The sequence below is a fragment of the Plasmodium cynomolgi genome, chromosome 1 (assembly GCF_000321355.1).
Source record: "Plasmodium cynomolgi strain B DNA, chromosome 1, whole genome shotgun sequence".
Classification (NCBI taxonomy): Eukaryota; Apicomplexa; class Aconoidasida; order Haemosporida; family Plasmodiidae; genus Plasmodium; species Plasmodium cynomolgi.
The window spans coordinates 531690-541485 of record NC_020396.1 but is presented as its reverse complement, the minus strand read 5'-3'; the positions used below and the strand labels follow the sequence as shown (position 1 = coordinate 541485).

Below are 9796 nucleotides of genomic sequence, written 5' to 3'. Positions count from 1 at the left end.
TTTGTTTTTTTTTTTTTTTTTCCAATTGGCATATTATATGAGTATTTCAGTGGAGGCGAAAAAATGCGGCTATATATTTTTTTAAAAAATTCCCAAGTATTGTTACTCTTTCGTGAGAATATTTTAAATTTATGGATGCGAAATACTGCTCATTTTGTTTTATCACATAGAAAAAATCTTGAAATTTGTTTTTTCTCCCCCACGAAATGCAAGGTAAAAAGTGCATATCATGCATCAAGAAAATGGGAGTGCACGTACATGCGCAGTTTCGTTCTTCTCAACGAATTTTGCGAGTAATGTATCACATATATATGAAAACGTGCAGATGTGCACATGCTCGTTATGCGCGCCATATGTACGTACAAGGAGTCCAGTCCGCGAGAGCGAAACTGCTCTCGCAAACGTGCCTTTCTTCTGACCACTCTTCCGCCCTGCGCAGTGCACTATTATGAAGGTATTGCGATGCGCATAAAAATTGCCAAGCTATTCTACCTGATGGTCCTAGCACAGCACATACAAGTATGCATGTGCGAGCGTTCTCCGTAGTGATAGATATATTTTTTGCTAACATGCATTCCGCGCGTTAGCGTGTGGAAAAAATGTTATTCACAGAGTAATTTGTTTTTTATTTTTTGTTTTTTTTTCACCCCTCCCCCCTCTGTTAGTTAAAAAAGCAAAAAAAATTGAGCACTTTAAAAATAACCTTTATGAGCCGTTCTAACGGAAAGCTCCACACCACCTGCAGTGAGCTCACCAAAAGGACCATAAGGTAATCTAACATTTTAGCGAATTGTAATGCGCAATTTCTTTTCTTCTTTCCCCCCAATTGTTGGCAGCTTTTGAGCTTTACCTGGATTGTACACAACTTGTACGCACGTGTACGTACACTGCTCTGTAGCATTTGTGGGTTGCCTTTTTTGTTTTGTTCCTGTGAGCAGTGTTTATGACTACGACTAAAACTTTTCACGAAGCAGAGGTCCCATTTTTGCGTAATTTCGCATTACCCAAAAAGTATACTCAGTTTCCATGCCTCCTCTTTTTGCAATGCCATTTAGTGTTAATTTTTTGGGGGGATTCCAATCTGTATAGACTGTTCGTCAAAGCGTATTGCATTTTCCCAAGGGGGTTATTTTGCCGGCTATGCGGTATGTTCGGTCGAGTTATCGCTCCTTGTTTTCATTTTTCGGGGTCAACCCAGTTTGTCATTTTTTTATTATGCGTCTTCTTTCCTTCGAATTGGGTGGCTTCTGTGCATCGTGTTCTCTTCACCATGCGGGTAAAATATTTTTCATATGACCCTTATGTGTCCTCACCCTGAATATGTCTTTTTCGGAATGCTCTCACATGGGAATAATGTTGTCCGTTCTATGTGTGCCAAGTGTCGCGTTGCTGAGAATTTTTTTTTTCCCCCCCCTGCACATTGTAGGCGTTCACTTTGGCTAGCTGTCATTCGGCTGGCTCAAATTTGGTTACCCGACGAAACGGCCTCTTCGATGTGCAACTATGTCGATTCCCGTTTCTGCGTATGTAACAAAGCCAAGTTCGAAACACGTGAAAATTTGCTAGATCGGTTCAACTCATTTCTTGTGCTCTTTTTCGAGATTTCGTTATCGCCATCCACGAGGGCGCAACCACCGTTTGACCAGTCACTGAGGTTACCCCCGTGTACAATTTGATTTTTTTTTTTTCGCTTGCTTGCATCACTTTTTGCCTGAACAGGTCAGAAAAAAAAAAGTGTTCCCCATCCAAATCAATAGCTTTTTCATACCCCTCATTACGAATGAAGAACTGAATAAATTTTAGCTGCAAAAGAATTGCAACTTCGCAGGGATTATTAAAATATTGATTTTGCAAAACAATTGGAATATTCAACTTTTTGAGCAAATTCTGCAGAAAGAAGTATTTATTTCGTATGTCCAATATGTTTGCATGTCTGAGTTGTTCTTGGGTTATGTAACCATATCTGTAAAATATGAGAAAGATTTTTATGCAGTCGGAAAAATCGTTAACAATGTGAGGGATGCAGTTGTCTGCTTCTTCCGCTTTATCTTTAAATAGGACATATGTTGCGAAGCTCTTCAATATGCAGTCCTTCCATTTGGTGTCCCCCGATTTGTGTTCCTCCTCATTTGGGGAGTCATCCCCTCTGAGATGTGCTTTCTCCTTGTAATGTCCCCTCGGGGTGACATCAAAGGGGTTGCTCAGTGTCTCCCTATGGAGGGGCACCTGAAATTTCCTAAGTGTTTGGTTGTACCAGTTTAACAAGGGACCTGCTATTCTTGTCAAAATGGCGAACTCGAATTTGCTAAAAAGCTGTATTAACAATATATGAATTTTTTTTTTTTTCTGTTCATATATATCTAGCGAAGAAACCATGGAGTAGTAATATGGGTTATTTCCATAAATGATTGACAAAGCTTTTTCCAAATTCTGGATTGCACATTTTTTTTTTCTCGCTTTTGGAAATATACCTTTAATTTCCACTTGGGGGTTGTAAAGCTGAATTAGCCTTAAAATTAAGTGCCCATTCTGTAGCTCTTCGTAAATGTTTTGTTCATTTATATTTTTTTTACTTAATTGGAGACTGTTTAGCCAGTCGATAATGACCGAGATGGAGGAGATGTCCAGGTACTTGGTCTTCTGCAGTGTGTCTTTATTTTTGGCAAGCTTTGTCTGCTTGGTAATTTCGTTGTAGACGCGCCCCTTGTGTGCGCAGATGAGAGGCTCCATTGGGGCACCCGGGGGTATTCGTACCTCCGTAATGTACACACGTGGAGATCTACGTGTGTGTCAGGGTGACGCCACCTGGCGGACAGCTGCGCACTGGTCGTCCAACAGATGATTGCTTTGACCGATCAGCGGTAAGCAGTGCCCTCTAGGCTCCTCAAAAAGGCACATTCGCCGTAGCTATATCTGTGTGCATGTGAGAGGAGGGCTGTACGAAGGAGGGCTGCACATGTGTGGGTAAAGCAAAGGTGTAGGTAAGGCAGGATGAGCCCTTTTTCTTCTCTATAACGTAAAAAAAAAAAAAATTACTTACTTTTATTCTTTTTTATATTTATCCCCTACAAACACGACCATGCCGTAAAGTGGCGCTTTAACATTTTTGATGAGGGTTTCACCATTTAAGGGGGCCAAAGTTACTACTCGTTTATTTCACCAATAAGTAACAACACAGATGGGAAAACAAAAAAAAAAAAGGGGGAGAAAAAAATTGCTACAAATGGACATGCAAAAGCAAACGCGGTGGAACAACAAAAAGGCAGCTCTGTGTCTGCGCAAGTAGGCAAGTGAAACAATCCTTGCTCAAAAATAAAAAAAAAATAAAATAATTCTTTGCGTGTGTTGTGCAGCGGAGGGGTATTTTTGCGTGGTCTGGACGAGATAACGCACAAAATGGTAGTTCGCACGGGGGATTTTCCACAGGTTGGGCTATATATGGTATACTGCCTTTTTTGCAAAACAGTAAGGATAGTAAGTCGGGGGAATGCTTGTCTTCCCTCTTTTTTTTTTTTTTTTTTTTTTCATTTTGGAGAATATATTTAGCAGCTTCCCTCCAATGTGGTATAAATCGGACGGAACTTTTTTCCTTTTTTGGAGGGGCAACCAAACGGGCAGACGAAAAGTTGGGAAAAAAAAAATAAAATCGGTGTTCACTAAAGTTAGCACTGTTGCACAACACATAGCTTCTTTTTTCTTCAAAATTTCGCGATCGTCTATGTGTTGGCGCTATGTTGCTTCGCTAGCGTCTATTCCCACGTTTGCGGTTACTCTCACGTTCGCTGCTGCTGCTCTTTCTTTCGCTGTTGCTGCTCTTACTTTCGCTGTTGCTGCTCTTTCTTTCGCTGCTGCTGCTCTCACTTTCGCTGCTGCTGCTCTCACTTTCGCTGCTGTTTCTCCCACGTCCGCCGCTACTCTTCCTATGACCGCCGCTACTCTTCCTACGACCGCCGCTACTCCTCCCACTTTCGCTGCTCCCCGGTTGGTCCTTCTTCCTCCCGCTCTCCGTTCGCTTTCGCTTGGACTTTTTTTTGAGGTACTTTTTAATTTCGCCGTAATTAATCTTGTACGCGCATTCCATGCAGGCCCGGAGCTTCACCTTCGTCTGCAATTGGGTGTAGGAGGAATGGCATGGTGCAGCGGCGAGGTATCGCGATGGGGTATCGCGACGGGGTATCTCCACGTGCGCAGGAGGGAACACGTCCCTTCGTTTGACATTTGGCGTGGACGAGCCACACAGAGCCCACCACCTTCCGTTACCTCCTTCTGGATTCCTCCCTCGTCATACCGAAACAGAAATTCGTACGTCTTCAAATCCGTGTTCTCGCAATCGTTGGAGGAACAAATAATGTGTCCCTTCCCGCTGACAATTTCATCTTCCGTCCTCCACCTCAGGCCGATCTGCGTCCCCGTGAAATGATGCAAAAGAGAGATGAACCAACCAAACGGAGAAAGAAGGAGAGGGAATGAAGGAGAAAAAAAAAAAAAAGGCACGCTCAAAGCATGTGTAGAAACAACGTAACGGACACGCAAAACGAAAACCGAAAACGCATGGGGGGTACCTTTTTCTCTTGGTATTCACTCAAATAGCAGACGACGTATTTGTTGCATATGCTCTTGTAGTACTTTTGCAGAAGGGAGTTATTTTCACTGGCCTAAGAAAGGGGGCAGGGGAGACGGGTAAGAATGGTGATGTGCAGATGAGCGTGTCGTGTGGGGTCTCCAAACGGCTATCATCCACGCACTCGTGAGTCCGTCCGCCGGGCTGCTAATCAGGCTGCTAATCGGTCTGCGGCTTCTCCTGCTGTTCCGACCGCTGATCCCCTGGATGGCTCATTTTTGCTCACCGCGTCGTGCACAAACTGGTACTTTTTCTTCAGCACGTCGTAGTCATCCAGGTACTTCCCCTGGTCGCTTTCCATTTTGGTCTTCTGCAGAGAGCGCAGGGACATCATCAGTTTGTGCCTCTCCATGGGGCTCAGCCCATCGAACACTGTCCTGCGCGGGGGGTAGGTCAGTTGAGAGTTGTGCGTTGTGCGTTGTATGGATAGGAACATATAGGTATTTCCACATGTGCAACATCGGGGTAGCAAGGGTCCTCTTCCGCTTCCCCAAAGCAGGCACGTGAAGTCTTTCCTGCGCTGTAATTTTTCTTGCTCACTTCGGAACTTGATAGCCGCCCAAGTTAACATAACTCTTCGAATCCGACGCCATGGTGGAATGCATGCAAAGACAAGCCTGACTGGGGGGGGGGATGCGGACCGATTCGTCGTTCCTTCCTACTGAAAGGTCATCCACAAACACAGAGAGAAGCTACTTCTTAAACTCCCAGGGCCTGTGCGGAAAAAACGAATTCGCCGTTCTCTCCCCAACCAGCTGGCGCACCATTTTACGCACACAGGTGAAGAAGCCCCACACGTAGTATTTTCAGGGGGAAGCAAGGAAAGCGTTAAACAGGAGGGAAAGCCATGCGGGTACGTGCGAACTGCAGTGCTGAGCCAACGAGGTCAACTAAAAAATGACAAGTGCCGAAAGGGGGAAGCTCACCAATCGGTATGTTACGCGCGCCGCGTTAAGAAGTTAATTTGCAAGGGGGCAGAAAAAGGCATCGCGGCGGGTGACAAACCGGAAAGGAGAACTTAATTCTCTTCGCTCCGAGTGGGTTTCTCCTCCTCCACGTCACTTCGCCTCCTCCATGTCACTTTTCTTTCCCCCTTTACCGCGCCCCTTATTGTGCGAAACGCCTTGATGGACGCTCACCTCTCAGAAGTAAAAAAAAAAAAAGGGACATTCAAAATTTTTCGTCACCTTTCCCCGTTTTAACACAACGGATAGCAACCAACTGGGCGTAAAAAAAAAAAAAAGCAGCTGTGCAGACCCACCTACTTCCTAAACCTAAAGCCTGACGACCTGCCGAACGTACGTGTCTCGGCACGTTGGTCCATCTTCAGCTGTTCATATTTTTGGCGGCCCATAGAAAATCCTCTACGCTGATCCCATCGTTCGGTCCTCGTCCTACGAGGAGGGGGCACAAAATGATGACGCATGTAAGGTTGGCCCGTACGCAAGTTATTTATTTTAATTTTTAATTTATTTTTAATTTATTTTTATTTTATTTTCATTTCATTTCCACTTCCATTTATTTCCATTTATTTTCACTCCATTTTTTCGTTTTCGCGAAGCGCCTCGCCCCTCTGCGGCTAACCTGCACAGGCGAGCACCCTCCGCACGTGCCGAGCCACTGCGTCTCTGCACAAGTTCGAGATGCACAGCGGAGTGAGCCTCCCCTTGCGGCTCAAAATGCACTCTTTAAAAAAGTTTTCAAATTCCACGGAGAGGACGAAGCTATCCACATGCACGTTACACCGCTGAAGGCAGCTGCGGACCAGTCGTAGCACATCCCTGTCTCTCCATAGATGGAACTCCTTCGTACAAAACACATGTCTTAGACGATGCTCAACCAGCAAATTAGGATCTACATTACTAAGCTCCGTTGTAGTTGCTATAATTAAAACCTTTCCGAAAGTCCTTCTGTCCAACCCCCACTTATACTGGAAGTTAATTCTATCCAAATGCTGGTAAAAACACAGCTTTAACCTCTCCGTAAATTTACTCATGACATGAGATGAACCCCCCTTAGTGTTGTAACAAATATTTTCGATCCCATCAAATAAAATAACACATGGTCCTACCCTACCTCCTGCATAAACAAAAACATCATTTAAAAATTTTTCTGATTCTCCCATTACTTTGTTGAATACATGAGAGCAGTTTATCACAAGGGAGGTGCAGTTGCATTCGTCGATAATTTTTTGTGCTAAAAAGGTTTTACCCGACCCACTCTTCCCATAAAGTAATATCCCCGTGGGGGGTTCTGAACCATGTCTCTTACAAGGGAGATCCTTCTCACAGGTGGAGGTGAAGCAACGTACCACCTCTTCCCGTAGCTTCCCTACCAACTCCTCCTCTCCTATGACGCTGTCCAATCCGTGAGCCTCTCCACTGTGGGGGTCGTCGTTCGGGAGGGAGATACTGTCAAGGGGGGGGCCTTTTTTCGGGTGGCTACGCTTCTCCCCTTTGTATAACTCAATCTCGTGCGTGCGGATGACCGCGTGCGATTCGCTCTGCAAATTCAACGTTTTGTGGAAGAAGTTACTCTCAGGGGGTGCCCCGCCCTGGGCACACAGCACTTTGGAGTGTTCCAGCGGGTTGGGCTGTCCTCCCCAATCGAGCAGTCCTCCCATGTTGAGCAGTCCTCCCCAATCGAGCAGTCCGCCCATGTTGGGCAGCTCGCCCATGTTGGGCAGCTCGCCTCTCCCCACGGACGCACTGCGCACCACTTCTCCCCGCCGCACCGCATCAATAAACCTCTCTCGACACTCATCTCTGCACAGCTTCTCCAAATCCGCTTTGCTAAAGCTGGTGGTTATTTCCGCTACTTGTTGGAGGTCCCCTTGGGAGCACTTCACCCCTTTCTCTTTAAACAGGTGCGCCAAGTACTGGCGTCTCTGCGCCTCGCGCAGGAAGGGGGGCAGCTCGAAGGTGGGGAACTCAAACGTCGCGCAGTTGGATAGGAACTCACTAAGGGGGTTCACGCCATGGGGACCTCCTCCTCCTCCTCCCATCGGTACTCCCCCCTCTGCTGCCTCTCCTGTGGGTCCCCACCCCTCCGGAGCTAAAACAAACGCGTGCACATTTAAATTCAGCTCCTTCCACAGGTACACATATTTGAGAAGCACCTGAACGATGCAACTTTTTCTGAGCAGGGGCATCTGCAGATCGTTCAGTTTGTCCAAGTTTTTTATTAACAGGAAGGAGAGACCCCCGTTGAAAAGGTTCAGTCCAGTGGTTCGTTTACCCACTTGCGCTTTAGCCATTCGGGGATACTTCCTTGGTGCCTCTTTCCTTGGTGCCTCTTTCCTTGGTGCCTCTTTCCTTGGTGCCTCTTTCCTTGGTGCTTCTGTCCTTGGTGCTTCTTTCCCTGGTGCTTCTTTCCCTGGTGCTTCTCCCCTCCGTGCAAGCCGCTTCTTCCCCAGTGGACTGGACTGTACCAAGATAGGCACCCGCCTGAGCAACTGCTTTTTCCAAACGAACTGTTTCACGAGAGCTATTCGGGTGATGGCTAGCAAAATATACTCGAGGTTTTCATTACACGGGTCTATGTTTTGAAGGTACCCCCTCCTCTGCGTCAGTCCCCTCACTGCTTCTTCCTTCTGTGTAATTTCGCTCAGATTGGGGTAAATTATTTTGTTCACGTACGGCCTGCGTTTTTGTGCATCATTATGGGATTTCCTGGGCACACCGCTACTCCCGCTGCTAGGCACACCGCTACTCCAGCTACTCCCGCTGCTCCCCACAGCTAAGTCTCCCCAGTTACGAGTCCCCATCGAATGGACGGCATACCTGTAGTCACTCACGATTGGGCACCGCCCATACTTATCCATATCGACAACGTACACCCGATCACTTGCATACATAAAAGGAAAGGACAGAAACAGATCGTCTAAAAATTTTTCCTTCTCGCTCCCTTCTTTGCCAAGGACAAAGTACAAATTATTGTTCATATGATTTATCACATTTTTTTTGGAAAAGGAGTTCCATAATTCTACATCGAAAATTTGAAAATTTTTTATTGCGAGAAAATTTATTAACTGTTTGGCTTGATGCTTGTACATTGGGCCGCTCTTTCGGAGGAACCTCCGTAGCCATGCTTTGGACACTCTTCGGTAGTGCTTCGCCCTGGCGACGGCGTTGAACAGGTACTCCTCCGCTTTATCCGCTTTACCCGATTTAACCGCTTCGCCCGCTTTACCCGATTTAACCGCTTCGCCCGCTTTACCCGCGTTAACCGCTTCGCCCGCTTCTCCCGCCTCTCCCGCTGGGGCACCCCTGTCTACAAAGGCTCTCGGCTTAAACCCCCGCCTGTTCCTTCTCTCCAAGGATATTGCCTCCCCCATGCGCATTCCATTTTTGAGGAAACGCCTATTTACAGTGGGGAACTCTCCCCCGATGGTGCTAGCCATCACGGGAGAACCACCTCCCGTGTCTTCATCTCTCCTCCTACATGTTCTTCTTACCTCCTCTACACGTTCATCCTTCTGTAGGCACTCCATCACATTCAGGTGACACTCAGAACAAGACAAATTTTTTATCCATTTGTATTTTACAGCTTTTTTCAAAACAATCCTTTGGTACTCATTTGATGAAAACTCCCTCGAGCTTTTCTCCGCGTCCCATTTTCTCAGATACGAAAAAGTCTGACTGCTGCTACAGTAAACGCACAGATTTTCTATCGGTGACTTGTCGTTTGGGGAGCTCCTCATTTTTATCGCTCTATGTTGTTATGTTGACTGACGTCGTAGTGGTTCCGGGCGGGGAGGATGCAGTTTTGTGTTTTTCTGCTTCTTAACCCATGCCACATGTGCAATGCATCGATTTGTCAAAAATAAAAAAACGCACGCAGGGGTTAGCGTCAGCTAAAAAACAACGAAGAAACATTGCAAGCATGGCAAGCATGGCAAGCGTGACAAGCGTGACAAGCGTGACAAGCGTGACAAGCGTGACAAGCATGATAATCTGCCTACAATTCACACCCCTGCGTTTTGATCCACCAGGAGGATCATTCGTATGTGCACCCAAGGGACGAACTTCATATGCGCCTGCGATTCTTTTGCGGGGTTGAAAAAAAGAGGAGAAAAAATTACCTGACCAACTAAGGCAAGGGGAAAAAAACTTGCTTACAACTGCACGGTTAACTTTGTGCGAAAGGAGAGGAAAAAAAAAAAAAAAAAAAAAA

General features: G+C 46.2%; 2 protein-coding genes across 2 annotated transcripts; both read right to left on the bottom strand.

Moving 5' to 3' along the window:
• Positions 1-1700: 1700 nt before the first annotated feature.
• PCYB_012140 (hypothetical protein) lies at positions 1701-5214 on the bottom strand (the record flags this gene model as incomplete). The annotated part of the gene is made up of 7 exons (XM_004220720.1): positions 5162-5214; positions 4848-4998; positions 4563-4655; positions 4261-4401; positions 3743-4105; positions 1779-2730; positions 1701-1711 (listed from the first exon to the last, which is right to left on the bottom strand). The coding sequence occupies exons 6-7, from the start codon at positions 2728-2730 to the stop codon at positions 1701-1703; spliced, it is 963 nt and encodes a 320-aa protein (XP_004220768.1). The 5' UTR covers positions 3743-4105; positions 4261-4401; positions 4563-4655; positions 4848-4998; positions 5162-5214.
• Positions 5215-6200: 986 nt separating this feature from the next.
• On the bottom strand, positions 6201-9323 carry PCYB_012130 (AAA family ATPase; the record flags this gene model as incomplete). Its single annotated transcript, XM_004220719.1, has 2 exons — positions 6201-8262; positions 8404-9323. 2 exons carry the CDS (start codon positions 9321-9323, stop codon positions 6201-6203), a joined length of 2982 nt encoding a protein of 993 aa, XP_004220767.1.
• Positions 9324-9796: the final 473 nt, after the last annotated feature.